Source organism: Eimeria maxima, genomic scaffold, assembly GCF_000499605.1.
Source record: "Eimeria maxima Weybridge genomic scaffold, Emw_scaff114, whole genome shotgun sequence".
Taxonomy (NCBI): Eukaryota; Apicomplexa; class Conoidasida; order Eucoccidiorida; family Eimeriidae; genus Eimeria; species Eimeria maxima.
In genome coordinates, this window is record NW_013564160.1 from 24,510 (window position 1) to 42,003 (window position 17,494).

A 17,494-nucleotide genomic window follows, 5' to 3' on the forward strand; every position below is an offset into this window, starting at 1 on the left:
TGCGGACAGGACACATTGGATCATCGGCGGTTGGGTATGAGCGGACGGAAGTGAGAGGCAGCAGTTGGGAGGAGATGCAGTGTATGTTTTGGGAGCTAGCGGCTAGGGAGATGGTGCCAGGGGAGGCAGGACAAGGGCGCAGTTACCGTGCGCGTGTCCGCAGGACGAAGAGCCAACGACGGTCCTGCGTCCCCACAAAATGCACAGCTTGTCTATAGATCCCAACCTGCTGCAGATAAGGCTTGGATATGAACCGTGCCTCGGCCGGATGGAGACACACCTAATCAAACTAATGACAGAAGACGAACTCAACAGGTACCGTTCGTCTTCCCCTGCAGCTGTCCTCTTTTGGTTGCTTGTTAGGTGGCAAATGCGGCTCACATACAATTAGCCAGCTAGCTAGCCAATCCAGCCAGGCCGTTACCCAGCAAATAGTTGGCAACACAGGGTTTTGCACTGGGCGGATCCGGCCACGTCTTCCATGCATGCCCACCTGGCTAGTAGCTAGCCATGAGTCCCGCTGGCTTGCTATTTTCCAGCTAGTCGTCTCGTGGGCTAGCGGGTTCGCCTGTGGCGGGGACTTGAACGGGACTGAGTCGCAGAGAGGTTAATTGAACCTCCATTTGCGGAATTCGGGTTTATTAGGGGATGCTCGCGTTCCAGCTTGTGCGTACATACGCATGTACTCGAATGTGCGTGCATGCGTTTGTGTTTATTTCTGTGTGCTTCCGTGGGCCAGGTGGAGCCACGGCCTGGCCTACGGAGGCTTCCTGCGGACTGCTGCAGCATCTGCGCCGCCGCCGCTGCCTTCGGCGCCTCCCTCCAGCCGGCCGCCTTCAGTTCGAGAAGAGGAAATTCTTGTCAACGTCTCTGTGCCAGAAGGAGTGGCATTTGACGGGGTGCCTACTTCGAGGGAGAGACATGATGGGTTCGTTTAGGCTGCTGCTGCGGATGCTACTGCTGTTGGGACTGCTCCTGCTGGCGCTGCTGCCGCAGGTGCTGCTGTTGCTGTGCATTCGCTTGAGCAGGCGTCAGGGTAACATGGTTTGTGTGCGTGTGGGACGTTCAGACACATCCAGTACAACGAGGCGCGGAATGTTCTGATAATTACATCGCCTGATGTAATTCTTACATTATTTTGTTTCAGCGCTTGTGTTCGTTACAGGAACTAGACGGTTAACCTATTTTGTTATCGTTTATCTTCGCCTGTTTGTTCCCTTTGTTGTTTGTTGATGTGCCTGTCTGGGATCTATAACCTATCTATGGGGAACGAAGTCTTTGGGGGTTGCTGAAGGGGACTACTGTCTGTGCAGGACACGAGTCCTTTGACGATTCCATGCTCTTTGGTGACCATGTCAGTGGACAAAGACGCGCACGCCATCACCTTCAAGTCGGCAGAGGCAAGCACCACCACCGCCCAAGAACCCGTACACCCGAACCCGTGAGGCAGTATCATTGGCGTCCTTCAGCCAGAGCCTCTCCAGCGTTTGTGATCTGCTCAGAGCCCAGAGATTTCCATTACGGTCAGCACGCAGGAGAAGTTTTTCCTCGAGTGAGTCCTCCCGACAGCGCTGCAAAACGCTCTAGTCCGGACATTAAACACACTTGGGCACCTTCCCTTAGAATTTGGGATAGGTCTTTACCTTCTGCTGCAGACTCGCAGCTGTGGCGGGAGCAGGAAAGTACTATCAACCACCTGCCAAGTTGACGCCACCTCCTTCACCAAAGGAGCCCGAAGAAAGTACAGAAAAACCCAAGCCGCCAGAAGATGACGAGTAAGCCGCATTTGGCTGGAAGAATCGCATGCGCTCAAATGGAGAGTTGCACGTACACCTGTAACGGCTTAAGGTATCTTTTAGGACGTAATGATGAGTTTTGGTGGATAAGAATGCAGTGAAAAAGTCGAGTGGATGGGCAACCAGAGAGAGGCTTGAGCTGGGTCCCCTGAACCTGAGGAACATCGTCTAGTGCGGAGTAGCAATATTTTATATGCATGCACAGCGTGCAGTGAATGTTTTAATACGTACCTGGAAATGACAATGTTGTATTGCTAGCTGAGTATTCTACGGAGTTAGAGCCCCGTGGAGCTGCTCAAGTCTGCTAGTTCTCTTTAGCTTGCTATTTGTTGTATGCTCTGTTTGCATTTAGGGTGTTTGTGATACGGGACGGGTATTTGATGCTTTTCGAGAAGGCGGGGGATCCCCAGCCTATCCTTAAGCTGCACAACGCCGATTGTGTGACGCTTGCTGATGCCACCAACCGGGAGTTTGTTATTACCCACAAAGTAAGTATAAACCGGGGTTTTTATTTGAGTATTGTTAAAGGAAGGTGAGATGGAAATTAAGCCTTGACCTAAATTGGGGTCGGATGTCATTCGAGTGAGTGGCGCAATGGATAGCGCGTCGCCCTCCGGAGGCGGAGGTTGCGGGTTCGAGTCCCGTCTCGCTCTCTCTTTGGTAATGCTCCACTCCCCGGTTTTTAGACATGTGCATATTTTCATTAGTCTTCAGTCGCCAGTAACGCAAATTAAAACTCCGTGGCAGGAATTAAGGCATTTCCCGCATCAGGTCAAGAAGAGTATCCACATGTGTGCGCTACGCAAAGAATGGAGTGTTTCTTATCTAAGTGATCAGACATGGCATTTTCTTTGCAGAGATATTGGCCTTTTATCTTTTCTACGAATTTTTGTGTATAACGGCTGGACAGGAGTGAGCATAGGACGATAACTTTTTCTGCCCAAGGTGTGACCTTTAGCCGTATCGACATGTGCCTCATGCGCTCCTGTGCAGCCCGGGACTCCAGAAGAAGAAACATACGTATTTTCCTTTCCTACTGATGAAATTTATCAAGGGTTTGTCAAAAGGCAATACCTGCCACCAATAACTTAATTAAAGCCTACACAACCCCGTTGCCGGGGACGTCTTGACCGCCTACAGCGCGCACCGCAACGGGCGTTACCGCGACATGCAACATGGGATCACCGTATGGACAAACTGCATTTCATTTAAATTATTCTGACTGCTGTGGAAATTCAGGTGGTATAACAAGCTTGAAGAGAATGGGTTCCTCAGGCGCAAGGGAGACCAGCGAGGCAGGACAGCGAACCAGTGAGGGACATCTCGTTATGCTCCCTTGTGCAATCTTCCAAGCTGAATAAATATAAATGCAATCATGAGTGCATGGAACCATGATTGCAGGCATTAGTGGAGACAGTTAACATGCTGAGTGTGGCGTTACACGTGCTGAAGGCCACTGTAGGGTGTTTTGTAGGTGTGACCATTGCTGCTGCTGCACCTCATGGAGTGCAACAATGACCTTCAGGCGAACACTTTACCTGGAGTTGAACGTGCAGCATGAATAGTCAGTTTCGAGCTTACACAGCGATGTCTGTCTTTCCGCTCGGCCGGTCGCTTTTGTGTGCGTGTCTATGCAGAGTGGGAGTGGTGTCAAAGGGTTGTTTGGAGCTGTACAAGGACTACGGTGCTCCTCAGGCTAAACCCGTCATTACTCTTATGGCAAACCGCTGCAGTGCCACGGCCAGCCGAGAAAGACGAGAAATAAGAATAATTCACACCGTACGCTTGCGCCAATGTACTTCCTACGGCCGTTTGCTTGTATTTGCTGGGCCCGGGCGTTGAAGTGCGTTGATATGCTTGCCTGTTTGACAAGCTGTGAAACGGACATTTGCAGTCCTTTTATGCCTGTGATGAAATCTTTGTCTGTTGTGTGTTTGTTCGTGTAGTTGCCAATTTCTTTGCTCTTTCGCTGGTTTGTTTGTTTTTTCGTCTTTGAAATTACGAGTTAAGTGATACTTGTAATGGAAGGGAATCGAAGAGACACATATTGGAAGCCCTTTTTTTCTCATTTTGTTCGTTGTCCTGCTGTATTTTGCAGAACCCCTCAGGGAAACGGGAAAGGATAACGCTTGACTGTGCCAGCTTGGCGGAGTTTGACAGGTGTAGCATAAACTCCCTGCACCGTACAGTACTGACTGCCATATGTTTTACCTTCTTGTACGATTGGGTGTGTGGTGCGGGGGCGTATATCTTCAGATGGAATGTTGCTCTTCATTTTGGCAATTTCCTGAAGGGTGAAGACTTGCAGGGTACGGGTTCTCAGGCCTACGCAAACCTTTCCAAGTCAGCATCGCAACACCACCCCTTGCAAACCAGCACACGTGCTTCGCATTCAAGCAGAGGAACACAGAGACAATTATAATGCGCATGCGAACGAGCAGGCCGGCCGACGTAGTGGTTGCTCTGCACTTATCAGTAATTCGCAACCTTTCGTCTCAAGACCGTTTTTGCATGCGCACTAGGGGTCTCGATAGATCCGAAGCCCCAAAGATTGCTCCCAGCGAGACCGTTGTGTATGATTAGCCGCGTTCAGCTGTATGGAGGGTTGCGCTTTGGGGGCAAATGTTTGCGGATTTGTGTCTTTTGCTTGTCTTCATAGATACGTATTTCCTATAAACATGTTTGAAGACGCATCGGGAAGAAAGTCGGCGCTGTTAATCGAAAACAGAATGATAATGCTATTTCCGACTCCCGATGTAAGGGCATCTGAAGCATGTTGCGCACTGAGTAATTTGAAATTTTGCTTGTGTTGGGAAGCCCCGGCCCTCTTTCCACGAGGGCAGAGTGCCGTCGTTTGTAACACGTAGGATTCAGGGCTTCGGGTTCAGATTCTGTGTGTGTACCTCGTGTAGGCAACCGACCCTATTTTGTGTTTCCATGCCAACGAGTGCGAGGTGCAACCTGTCATCGCTCAGCGGAAGCTTCGGGTGTATGTAAATGTGAGCAACGAATGCAGGGGTTTACAGCTTATGGTCAAGGTTTCTCTAGTACTCACTTGGCACATTCCAATAAAACCGAGAAACCTAGCAAAAGGGAATTGGGATCTGAGCAGAAAGGGTGCCAGCGGGGATAGAAATCAAACTGCTATTGACTACTGGCAAAAGTACAAATTTAGCTTTGCAGCGGACACATCGTTGTGCACTCATGGAGAGCTCTACAGGATCCCATACCGTTGCAGGGTACCTGCTTGGAGGGCTCCGTTGAGAGGCGCGCATGAGAGCGAATTAGAGAAGGGTATATGCTTCCTTTCTGTGCAGAGGAACACAAGGAGAGAACAACGCATAGACTTCATTCTGCCTCTTGCTAAAGATCTTGACCGGTGCGAATATGCTTCTGTGCCAGCAGCGCACTTTACAGTGCAGATAAATCCAAATTCAGTAAACCCTCCACACGAACTCAAAATAACCAAGGACCTCTACATAGCTGGCTTTTGCCTGTGGACTGTCCGCCATTTCTCCGCTTCTGGTTCATCGTTCCCTGTCCTGGCAACAACACACTGCCATTTCTGTATCTTAAGTCACACCGTACATGTAGAAAATGGGTACATGTTGATCTGGCTTAACCCTGTGGACGCGCAGATATACCGCTGCGTGTCAAAGGGATTCTTTCCCTGAAGCGGTTGTGGGCAAGCCGATGGAAAAGCTGAATATTCCGTGAGCTCTCTAGTGTACTCCGTCGTGGGGTTTGCTTACTTCCCCTTGCAACAGAGAAAGGAAAGAGCGCTGCCCCACTCACATCGGAGGGTTTGGGGTTTTGTCCTGTATGCATCAGATTTGTACTGTGCAGGAAGGGGCTCATGGCAGTTTACAAGAGCAAGTTTGTGAGGCGATGATCCCTCATTGCAGCGTTGTCACCTCTCAAACGCTGCTCAGACGGAGTCTGTGCTGCTGCTCCTGTTGATTCTGCTTTCAGTGCCGCCGCTGTTGCTGCTGCTGGCTTTGCCTCTGCCTCCAGTACTGTTGCACTGCTGACGTAGAGTGCTGAGGCTGCTTGTGCCTGCCACTGCTCATTGACTGCAGCATACTCACGCGGAGTTGACTCTAGAGGTGTCTAGGTACAGCTTCTCTGAGGAGGGGTCGACGTACATATTCACGAATCTGGAGGGGAAGGTAGCTAGCGAAAATAACGAATTAATAGCAAAGTTTATCCCAACAGAACCAAAGACTAATGGGCCAGATGAGGCTGAACAAAGAAAAACCGCAAACAGCAGCACATGTTTACTTCCTGTTTTGAGTGCAGGAGCCTCCCAGGAAAGCTACTGTGACATCCCCAGACTCCCGAGAGAGGTAAGCATACGCAGAAAGGCTTTCTCATGAGTGCTCACGCACAATTTTCGGCCTACTGCTGAAGAAGAGTCGTTTAGTTGTATGGAGAGACTCTAAAGGCGGTACTTGCTGATATGCTCACCCTTGCGAGTCTTTATATCAGTCTTCAGCCAGTTTAAGGCTCTGCTCATACATGCATGCATTTGCTTCATCTCCGGTGCACGCATGCAGGTGGGAGTTTGCGTTGAAGTTGACGGGATTCAAGCCGTTTTCCACAGTGCAGCTTCCGCGCTTTTTCCTTCCTCAGATAATGTGAGTGGTGAACGAGGATCTCTTGTACCTCTGCTTTTTATGAGCCTTCGCTCATAAATTGCTTCACAATTTATGTCTGGTTTCGTAACCCTTGATTTTTTTAAATGGTCGTCGAATTTCTTGCATTACCGAGAGGCACGCTCAGACATTGCAGTCGTTGGTTACCTGTTTGGAGTTCGGCTGTTGTGTCTGTCTGTCTCGTTGTTATGTATTGCTCAGTTACGGTTTTGTTGCCGAAGAAGCTTCCGAACTAAGAAAAGAGGGCCTCCTAGGTAACGCAAGGGCTGCTTTGGGGCTGCTGAACTTGCAGAGAGAAAACCGAGGTTCCACCTTTCAAACGGACCAGCAAACGCATCGCTCTCAGCCCCGCAGCGACTCTGGCAGCCGCTAAGTCCCGTACGTATGCATTGGGTTAGCTGAGGTTCCAGCAAGCACGCATGCTTGCCGGGTACACAGCTCACAACAATGCTACGCATTGCCTTGCAAGAGGTCACCTGATTCGTGTGCTCCTCAATCCCCTGATACTCGTGTCAACGTAGCCACAGTACAAGTTCCTGCATGATTGCTGATCTTGAACGCTAACCTGCGAACCCAAGTAGGGCAGCGAGTAGACCTTGCGCTGCTGTTGACTGGTCACCTTTAAGCAGCGCAAGTCAATACCTTCGGCTATAACCACAAGCTGACAGCGAGAATAGGGACGGCGGTTAGTCACGCGCTTCCCTGGGTTGGACCGGCCTAGGAAAAGCGTAACGGGGTTCCTCAGCGGTAGTTCGATACATTCGTACTCGCGCGCTTATTGGTTTCTAATGATCAAACTGGTGTTCGTCCAATGACACAGTTGCAAACGGTGTCAGCGGATCAGCACTCCGTGAGTGCGCTCTCTGGAGGGCTTCCCTTGTGGCAAGAGCTGCAAGGGGGAAGTTGCAAGAAGTGCAGGCGCGTTCTCCCCTCCTAGCCCCAGGATCCCGTGCCGTTGGTTTCCAGGCGTCTGGAGGTAGGGGCACACTTAGCTTTTTGTTCGCGGGGATGGGTGTGGGGTGAACTATTGTACTCAGTATTTTGGTTGTAGTACAGTTCCCGACAGCCGTTTAGCACTTAAGGCCGCTGTAGTGGAGCGTGATGCACAAGGATATTTGGGTAGAGAAGAGACGGGCTTCGCCTGCTTGCTGTCTGTATCGTGATGGACAGAAAAATTTTATTTTCGACCTCCGCTGAAATATGTTTAAAGGGGCATACCTCCTGCCTAAGTAGTGGATATTTTCTAGGAGTCGTCTTCTGACAGGACAGCAGCGAACGGGTCATTATTGTTTCGGCACGAGCACTATCCCCTTCATCAATCAACGGGAGAAATGTAGTAGCAGGAACACACTAGAAGTGCCTTTGTGTGGTTGGCTAGTCCAAAAGTTGTGGGTGCTGCAGTGGGGGAACAGGGGAGGAATGCATAAACTCTGTGCGGGAGTGAAAGTCCACACAAAGCTTGAGTAGCTACTGGCCACTTCCTTCTTATTAGAATATCTACAAGGCTGGTGGTCCCCAATAATTTTGTCGATACGCAGGTCGTTGCGCGGATCGATAATAGGAGTATCCAGTATTTGCGAAGGAGCTTCACAAGCTATGGTGGAGCGTCAGGAAGAGTTGTGATTAGGGATGCAAAGGAACATCGCCGTCCAAAATTCAACATCAATCTCGAATGCACTTGAAATGCTTCCGGGATTTCGATAACGAAAGCGTCGTCCCCTGTTCTCACCTGCATTTCCTGCCCCTTCACGGCGAATTCGCAGACAAGCATATCAAGAATATCACCAATGGGCTCACCAGCCCACTCCCACACCCACAGTGCATTCAGGGCCATGCAACACTACATTCTTCGAGCACGCATGCATGGGTTGATTCCAGTTCTCCCTGGGGTTTGAGTTCCCCTTAACGCCGTGGGCAACCAAACTTCTGCTCGCAGCTTTGGCGGGTACCACCTGTGCCACAAATTACAGGATGGTTAAAGCTCCCCCTGCAACCAATCTAGCTTCGTATACTAGGATGGCTCAAAAGGTGCACTAACATGGTTCAGGAAGCATTATCGTAGGCTTTACAGAAAGGCTGCTACAACAGTGCAGCACTTCGACAAGGGTCTTGGTGGATGGTTCAGGATGTGCCCACAAGACGAGCAATGCGCACTCAATGTTCTGCTATACCTGCAGCTAAAGCCGCGGCAAACTGTGGAATCAAATGAATAGACAACAGTCCTCGTTCGAGGGTAAAGAGGTTGCACATGTATGCTAATGGATCTCCCTCTGGGTTAAAGGCTGTTGCAGCATTTGTTGTTGTGGGATGGCTCAGATAGAACAGAAGACGTGGGCAATTTATTCATTATTTATCGCGAGGAACTACGAACCTCTGTGCAGTATACCGTTCTGGCCACGGATCACACATTCTCGCTCTTGCGGGCATGAAGCGCTCCCTGATGTGTCATTCAAGCGCATCACATCAAACGCTTGAGCTCCTCGAACCGCCCTGAAGCGAAGGGTGAAAAGAAAAGCAGCACTGCACGGTGGCCTACATTCCATTTGCGTCACCATTCTAACATGAATCTACATAAGAATAGAGCGCATTAATCACCGACGGCGCCCCAATGTATTGCATTTTCTGCCTCTGGAGTCCGCTTTGCAAGGATGGATGCAGATTATATGGGAGGGCAGCACGGGAGGGCAGCAACAGTTATTGCCAACCGTGTTGCCTGGCCAAAACTCTCGCTGCACAACAAACACAAGTCCTTACTCTTTGTTCACGACGCCCCCGTGTTCAGGTTGCGAAGTTATGTTCCGAACCCGTTTAAATGCACCTACTAACACCAAAGGCCAACCAGCGTGGAAGAGTTTGCGACCTCGAAAAAGATACCTCCCACACCTACAGTCGTTGCAGTGTTGCACATGTAACTCCTGACACAACAGCGACCCAATGCGCAAATAAACCCTCTCCCCCTTTAAATAAATGCACTAACACATTAGGTACGTTTAAAACACCAACTTGGGCTATTGCAATATTGTACTCAGTTAAGGATGCGTCCTGACAGCTCCACACGGCACATGAATGGTTTGGAGTTACGCTCACTTGTCTTCTCCATGATGCCATTCTGTATCCTGCCTGATAACATTGAGAGTGATCTTGAAATCCAGCTGTTTTCTCCATGTGGCTTTGGTCTGCGTGCAGTAAAGTGAAACCTCAGCAAGCGGGTCCTGTGCATCGTGGCTGTTTGCCGAGGGCCCCTGCCGGTCTACCTGCTGTTGGTTTTCTGAGGCGGGCCTTCATGCTCTCTTCTTCATGCACTTGGGCGTTTAAAAAACAACAATAGGGAGCCCAAGGGACTTATTTATCCTCACTTTTAGCCGTTCTATACGACTCCCTCAGCTGTGGAGCCCAGGGGCCCATTCCCCTTCCGACTGTCGGAGGGGGGAAGGGGGGGTGGGGGATGGTATTGGGGGTCCTCTGTGTGAACTTTGCCTTCTTATTGAGTTTAAGAACACATCCGAAGATTTAACATGATGGCCTTGTCGGACCCTGCTGCGCCTTTTCTGTGGTCTGCTGTAGTTGAGCGAGCTGCAACTCGTACAGATGCCGTAGAAAGGACGCGCGGAGTTCCTTCCCTGATGTTGCTGCAACAACAGCAAAAACACCTGCAACAACAACAGGGAAGACAGCAACCACTTCATAGCTGGTGGCACAACTTGGACCCCTGCAGACAAGAGCAGCAACTGCTGCGCCACCAGCATCTGCAGCACAACCAGAATACTCAGGTAGTATTGCTATTGCACCGTGCAGCTGAACGAGCATCCAAATCATCGTCTCATGTTACTTCTGGGGAGAAGGTTGTGGGGGATCTTGACAGGGGGGCCCCGTGGAGTTCTCCATGCGGTGCGGCCGCGACGACTGAGGACAACAATACCGAGGTGCTGCAGCTTTTAGGAGACGCAGAGCGTGGCAGCAGCAGTAGCAACAGCTCGCTGCCTCTGATAATTGAAACATCAAATGACTCTAGTAGCGACTCTGAACATGATGGCGACTGGGCAGAGTTAACACTGGATGAACCGGATCAAGTACAACACAGCACGTCTCCTTCTCTTCCGCAGCAGTATCAAAAAGATCCTCACCTGGTGCAAGCTAATGTGGTACCCATCTCCGCTCCCAGACACCGACAGACACGAGGGTCTCCGAGGTGAGGTGCCTGTATCTACACATAAAGTGTTTCAACCAACTATGCCAGCATGAGTTCTTAATTTACTACTGCTGCATGAGTAGATGATGCCTCTTTTGCAGCTGTTGTTTATGTAGTTTGCTTTTGGTGCAGCTGCTGAAGTTCGCAGTAGACCCGTTGCTGCAACCGCAACCACAGCAGCTGATACTGTTGTTGCTGCTGTGATTGCAGGAAGGGAGTCGACGTTGTCACTAATGCAGTTGGTGGTGCGTCTCCCTTTGACTGCTCCACTATGCCACATGTGTGTTTGTTGGGGTTTAGAACAGCTGCCAAGGGTTGTACGAGCATGGCCTCGTCGTGTGTTATTATGCATTGTCCCACAGAGCTACATCGACGCCCTGGACCGATAGAAAGCCTCCCCATCCACTTCGCACGGCCACCTGCAGCGCGGCAAGAACAGCGGCAGCGCCAGCAGAGTTTTTCTTTTGTGCGGAGCTTGGCGACGTCATTCAGGAGGAGAATTTTGAACGTTGTTAGGACGGAGGGTAGGGAAAAGCTTGTGGGACCCGCCGAAGAGGAAGCAGGCAATTTGAAACACGAGACGACTGCAGCAGCTGCTGCTGTTGCAGCAGAGACACCGGCGATCGTTGCGCTACAAATGGAACTGCTGCACCTGTCTAGAGAGGAACGGAGACAAAGGAGTCGAAACTTGAAAACCCTCAAGCACAGATCGTTAGCAGCGACCTCGTCCGACAGCAGCACCAGTGACAGCAGCAGTACCAGCGTAACACCCGGAACAGGCAGCAGCAGCAGTTGCAGCAACGGCTGCGCGAGCAGTGGCTGCAATAGGAGTGGCAAATGGCAGCCATGGAGTGCGCGGCTGCGCTTCTTGTCCTACAGCTCCCCCAGCCTGAGGTGTCGGGTGAGCAGGGGAACGCGACAACTCCGGCGCTGCACCTCTGCCCCCAGTTTTTGTGTCATTTACCCTTCTGCCCCGTTCACCGTGGACGAACGCGAACGGCTGCACGCAGGAAGCAGACAAACTTCACCGGCGACGCGTTTCCTACATGCAGCGGATGGGGTGGTGCTCAGCCCGCACACTGCAAGGCACCGAAGAGCACGCAACCACAGAAATAGAGGTGCAGCTGCAGTACCTTTAGTCAAAACAGGGACTGTACCATCCCGCCATTCGTTCGCCCGCGCTGCAGTGCAGGACCCCCCGTGCGTGCAGTACAGTGGTGGAGGAAGCACAGAGGGAGGTACTGCTCTTGCCTCTGCAGCTGGGAGGGGACGTGCGCATCGGGAGAAAAGGGCTCTCAATGCTGCTGCTGTGTTGCAGCAGGAACGAGAAAGGCAGGACTTGCAGCGAAGTGTGCTATGGTGGTTCGCACATGACATACTGATGCCCTATGCGTCGTTTCTCTAATATTCGTCCTGTTTTTTCTTCAGTTTTTGAGAGCCAGCATAACGTACCAGACATCCTGATCACAGTGTACACGGGCCTAATTATATTTCACCCAACAGGAGTACCTCATATTTAAGCTAGTAGTGGACTGGCGAGTTGAGGCAGATTTCGCCTGAATAAAGAACTGCAACGTAGTAATACGATCTCTCGATTCTGCACACACCCTTGTTATTCTGTCGTATGTTACACCTCGCTTTCACCTGCCGCCTGTGTCTCTGTGCCTCCCTCCGTCTATGTCTCTTCCGTTTCCGCTCTTGGTGTCTGCCGTTGTCTGCATATGTTTCCGTCTATCTTTGCAACAACAAAAGATGACCGCGCTCTGTAGCCGGAAGAAGGTCGCGTTAATTATTTTGACTGTACTGTTGTTATCTACCCTGCCAGTCACTAGAGGAGTATGCCAGGAATAACTCGAGAAAGCTCCCCGGCTGTCCCCCGCATGATGCGTTCGTGTGCATGTACCCACGTATGCATACATGTGCAGGCCCGAGGCACCACCAAAACGGAAACTGCGGAAAATATTATGTGAAGCTCATCGAGCCAAAAGAATCACAGGATGTCTTTGCCTTCGCTACTGGCCTTTGTATTGTTCCGGGATATAGTCTTCAGGGTTCACGTCAACTCCTCTCCACTTCTTTGCCCGGCGAGCCTCCAAGTATTGGGCGTACGCGTGGTGATCCAGTTCAGGCCCAAAATAGTGCCACCTGTGCAACCAACACCAGCACTAAGCCGATAACATGTATTCCTCTGAATGCAGCAGTGGCTTGTGAATATCACGAAATGTGGTTATGCGTTGTAAAAAAATGTGAAAGTGAGAATATGTGCACTTTCCGGTTACATCTGCTCTGTACGGATGGGCTGGCAACCGCAATGGAGGAAAACCGGGTGTTCCGCCGGAGTGTAGCAATCAGGACCTGAAGTTCTTCCAGTACTCGTCTCGGTCCATCGTCTGCTCCATCGGCTCAAATCTGTTCATGTAGAATATAAATAGGAGAATGGGGAGGCATGGCGCAGCGATAGATGCCACCGCCATCAGTAGAAAACGTAACTGCGGCCATGCAGCCTTTAAAATCTGACGGGCGGTGTATTCTCTGTACCAGTTTTCTGTGTCGAAGAAAACGGCAATATCCTCGTGGTTCGGCGCATAAATAGAGGGAGTTGTAAAACTTAAGTACTGGTAACCTGGAAACAAATGAGGGCCACATGCGCACCAGAAAGTCACGAGGGGGCGTGCCCGACCAACCGGCGCAAACACCGCAAGCGCTGGTAAGCTGAACTTTGGTCACCTCTTATTAGCTACTATGGTTTACCTGAAGTCATCGGAACACGAGTTACCCTGTGACTGACAAATTTGTGGGAGTATATTTTCCGCATGTCCATTCCCTGCCATGGTCTCTTGGTGCCGCTGTCTGCCCCTGAAGGGCAAAAATTTGGGTCTGTTGGGGAGATAGACTGAAGAGGCGCCGGAGAAAAGTAAAATCGCGGACAGCTTAGACGGAGAAACATCGCAGCTGCGCTGCTTCCTCCGCCCCAGTGAGTCATCCTGGAAGCGGGAAAAAAGGTCCCTGGAAGGGTTCTGGCGGAGTGTTGCTGACTCTGACTGAAACCAACCTAAGGATTGGAAACGGCGATTAACATCCGAATTCAATTTAAGCTAACAAACTGTCTTAGGAACGACCGAAAATCCAACGTCGCCCGGAAGAGCGCTCAACAGGACTGCATGCGGCGACAGCATAGGTGGAAATGAATCAGAGAGAAAAACATTGAAATTATTCGTTGCACTTATTCTTTAACGCTACCGCCATGATTTGGTAAATAAAGACCCTGTAATGATTTAGATGTAACGCCAACATTGTCATGCAGTCAACGCTTCTTCCGGTCTACCTATGCGTACAACTGCAGGCCATCCACGGCTTGAGCAGCCCCGGGATTCTCCTGTGTTCTTCACGCACACACTTCTTGTGGCCACAACTAGTAATAACATTTAATGAGTAGATGTAAACCCGAAGATCCAGACAAGAGTTGCCCTAAAGTGATTTGTTAGCGGCGGTATTCTCCGTCTTAATGCAACTGTAGCCTCGTCTATGAGGAATTCTCGACAGTTCAACTAACTTAAAGCAGTTAGTTGAACTGTCGAGAATTCCTCATTGACATAATCGCCACCCTGAAAGCAGGGTGGAGATTATGTACCAGCTAAATGTCCAAAAATCTTGTTCACATTTAGTGGATGCAAAGGGGCGTTGTTGTGCTTGCATATGGAGTGTCTTGCTTGTACTGTGTAGCGCGCGTACTCGATCATCAGAGGGGAGTTTTGCGAGCTGCAATGGAGCCGATACTTGAGATGAGACTTCCCGAAAACCAGCGGACTTGTACTCCCAGTTTCTCTAGAGGACCGATAGCATCGATTCGAACACCTGGTGCTGCGAGAGCTTAGACAATGTAGCATATTGTCTGCGGAGTTAACAAGTCTGTCTGAAGTGGGCAGAAGAATTCTTACCCGGCCCCATTAAAGAAATGGCAAGCAAGCACTTGCCAACGGCGTTATTGCATACAATCGCGAGCGCTTGCTCGTGCTTGCTTCTGCGGCTGCCCTGCACCGTTAGTTGACGCACGGTTGGTTGCAACTAGCCGCAGGCCGCCTCACCTCCTACAATTTCAGGAACTTGACCATCTGCGCCCAGGCCGTTTTTGGCCTGGAGAGAGGGGCCAGTTGCACTATGGAAATCCCACCCCATGTATTTTGATTTTATTGCTTTGATTTTATTGCAGTTGACAATAGGCCCCAACTTATATTTATGGATCCGCTTTACGCTTTGTAGCACCGCATTTCATCCCCCAGAAGCAGGTGCAAACAAGCAACCTCACCGCACAGCAGGGCACTCCACTGCATAGTCTGCGGTAGTATCGAAATATGGATCATAAGTGGCTCTGAGTAGAAGACGGCCACATGGGGTTTATTGAAGTTCTCGACAATCACTTAGTTGTGAGGGTAAGCTCCCCTCGTGTTTGAAAATTAAGCGCAGGTGGCGCCAAGTGGGGTTCGTGTAGCTCTGAACAATTTCTGCACCACTTCGGCAACGGAAGGCACCATTACATTCCTCTGGTAGTGTAATCTAGAGGGCATTCTACTAGAGGAACGCAACTGTCTCGCGAGCAGTAAGAGTTTAATTGCAGCAGCGAACACTGCGCCAAGGTTGCAAGGCATTAGAGGTGGACTGTCAAACCAAGGTCTAATGTCTTAGCGTTCCTTAAGCAAAGCGTCGTCAACTCCAATGATTCATCACCACAAACACGCACTTAACTTCACTAGGCTGAGTCCTTATATAATCGTTGGACTGAAGGATTTTCTTGGCTGTTACTTTCGTGGCGCGCTGTGGAGCGCAACGCACAGGAATGGCAAAGCAGGAAGAAGAAAGACAGCAAATATCTGCCTGGTCTGAATCGTGCCAGAACGCTATCTTAATCCGCCTTACAAAAAGGGGTAGCTCAACTCAACAACACATCCCCGGCCGCCCAACCACCCCTTAGACCATAGTCTTCAGATGCAGCGTTCCTTCCTACAACTCATGCCGCAAGGTAAGACTAGAACCCCACCAGCAAGTTTATCTAGACGCCGTTTAGATGCATGGGATATACTGCTTTACACAGCTGTAAAACCCCTAGTCGAACCTCGGTTGCTAATCTGCGCAAGTAGATCGGCAAGCCACAGTACGACAACCAGGACCCCCGTCTTGGCGGCAGCGGGGTTCATCATAACCCAGGGGCCGCTAGAAGCAGGGAGGTGCTCTCCTGGACATGCTTCGGCAGCGGATATTCCACTGTACCTGTTCAGGAACCAATGAAACATTTGTTGCTATTCTGTTGTATACGAAGCCTAGAGCTTCTACGGCATTCGTGTACTGCCGCTATATTGAAATCACCATTACACCCCCATAAGGCTGTTCAAGCCCTGCATGGAGCACAGTTTTATGAGCGCTCCTTGATCCATCTGTCATCGCATATGTAGTCAAATATCATGCAATGAGGCCTTCACTGTCAAAGACGGGTCAAGGCCACATTTCACAGTATCGTGGTCAGCTCTCTCATAATTTCAGAAAATACGAGGCGGCCAGAATGCTTATAGGTAAGCGAATAGAAAATGCAGTGTGCATCCATGGAAGGGACTCTTTAATGCCTCTCAGGAAAAACACTACGGCCTGAGCAATATCGGAAGCTGCACCTTGGACCAACGGTATTTTTTACCTTCACCGTTGATGGTGGTTTTAATCGAGTAACTGTTGGCAGCCAGAAAAGCTTTCTGGCCAGTCGAAAAACCAATAATTTGAGGTAGTCCTCTTGCGCATTCCCAGCCTCACTGTTATGCAACCGCTCCTGGTGCGGCGCCACCTAAGCAGGAAATGATGCAAAATTGAACACAAAGGACTAAAGTTTAAGTACATATTCCGCCGCTTTTAATTGACTTCTATTGGGCAATGTCTTCATGAGAAACGAGTACTGAGCACCTGCACAGTTCCTCCACAGGCATTCCTTCGTTTCGAACTCTAAAGTCATCCACAATGGCAAGTAACGATCCCACAGCTCGTTTTCTATGACTCCAAGCAGTTCCTTGTAGAGATGATAGGAGTGGACCAGGTTCCAAAGACCCTTTGTAGAGTACAACTGTGTAAGTGTGCCTTCCTGTGTCCACTGGAGGATGGATATCGGCGTAGTCTCCGTCTGTCCCCTCCGTTCCAAAGCGAAAGCTTGACGGAACGCGAATCCCCTTTTGCCACCCATGCAGCCAATACCGAGCGCTTTCGTCAACGAATACAGCTGTAGCGGTGTTATGCCCTGTTCCTCCTCCCTTAACTTCCACTACAGGAGACACAGAATAGCCGTCCGAGAACGAAACAGAGCAGCTAGTGGAGCTTCCCATTGAATTCTTCTCCAAAAGAGAGGATTCAAGCAGCCGCCCCTCTACAAACGACACGCTCCAATCATCCCAGTCGCTATCTTCGTGCCCGTAAAGTTCCTGGGTCTGTGACCCTCCGGTGTTGGCCTCCTCCGCTTTCTGTGAAGCTGCTTCCACTCTTCGTGCTGCTGTGGCTGAGCCTCTCAGACCAAACGACTCTGGAAACGCCTCCAGTTGGTCCCAGTGACTTCGAGCAACGCTTACTGGCCGCACAGTCACTGCAAAGACCGAGGCTGCGTAAGCCATGGATACAAAAACTGCAATAGCGGCCACCTTCCTGAATCTCGACATGGTAGAAAAAGTTGTCATGCTGGACAGTTACAAGCGCAAAAAGAGAGGGGTAAGCAGACTCCAAGGGTGTTTGTCATACCTAGCGCACAGTGACCCGCACGATTGCTCGCCAACGGTGTCCGTCGCTAGACGTACGCACCTTACCCCCCTGAGAGAGATATACTGTGAAAG

General features: G+C 50.4%; 3 protein-coding genes across 3 annotated transcripts; 2 read left to right on the forward strand and 1 right to left on the reverse strand.

The window, feature by feature from the left end:
* Positions 1-199: 199 nt before the first annotated feature.
* On the forward strand, positions 200-6,824 carry EMWEY_00014600 (hypothetical protein, conserved; the record flags this gene model as incomplete). Its single annotated transcript, XM_013479438.1, has 18 exons — positions 200-315; positions 740-928; positions 1,070-1,121; positions 1,314-1,441; positions 1,656-1,775; positions 2,149-2,284; positions 2,790-2,851; positions 3,036-3,107; positions 3,434-3,575; positions 3,895-4,105; positions 4,273-4,369; positions 4,456-4,552; positions 4,709-4,795; positions 5,114-5,175; positions 5,643-5,676; positions 6,096-6,142; positions 6,353-6,433; positions 6,653-6,824. The coding sequence occupies 18 exons, from the start codon at positions 200-202 to the stop codon at positions 6,822-6,824; spliced, it is 1,905 nt and encodes a 634-aa protein (XP_013334892.1).
* A 3,142-nt stretch (positions 6,825-9,966) lies between these two features.
* EMWEY_00014610 (hypothetical protein, conserved) lies at positions 9,967-10,844 on the forward strand (the record flags this gene model as incomplete). The annotated part of the gene is made up of 2 exons (XM_013479439.1): positions 9,967-10,593; positions 10,773-10,844. The coding sequence occupies 2 exons, from the start codon at positions 9,967-9,969 to the stop codon at positions 10,842-10,844; spliced, it is 699 nt and encodes a 232-aa protein (XP_013334893.1).
* Positions 10,845-16,003: 5,159 nt separating this feature from the next.
* EMWEY_00014620 (hypothetical protein, conserved) lies at positions 16,004-17,323 on the reverse strand (the record flags this gene model as incomplete). The annotated part of the gene is made up of 3 exons (XM_013479440.1): positions 16,004-16,069; positions 16,324-16,467; positions 16,622-17,323. 3 exons carry the CDS (start codon positions 17,321-17,323, stop codon positions 16,004-16,006), a joined length of 912 nt encoding a protein of 303 aa, XP_013334894.1.
* Between the last annotated feature and the right edge of the window lie 171 nt (positions 17,324-17,494).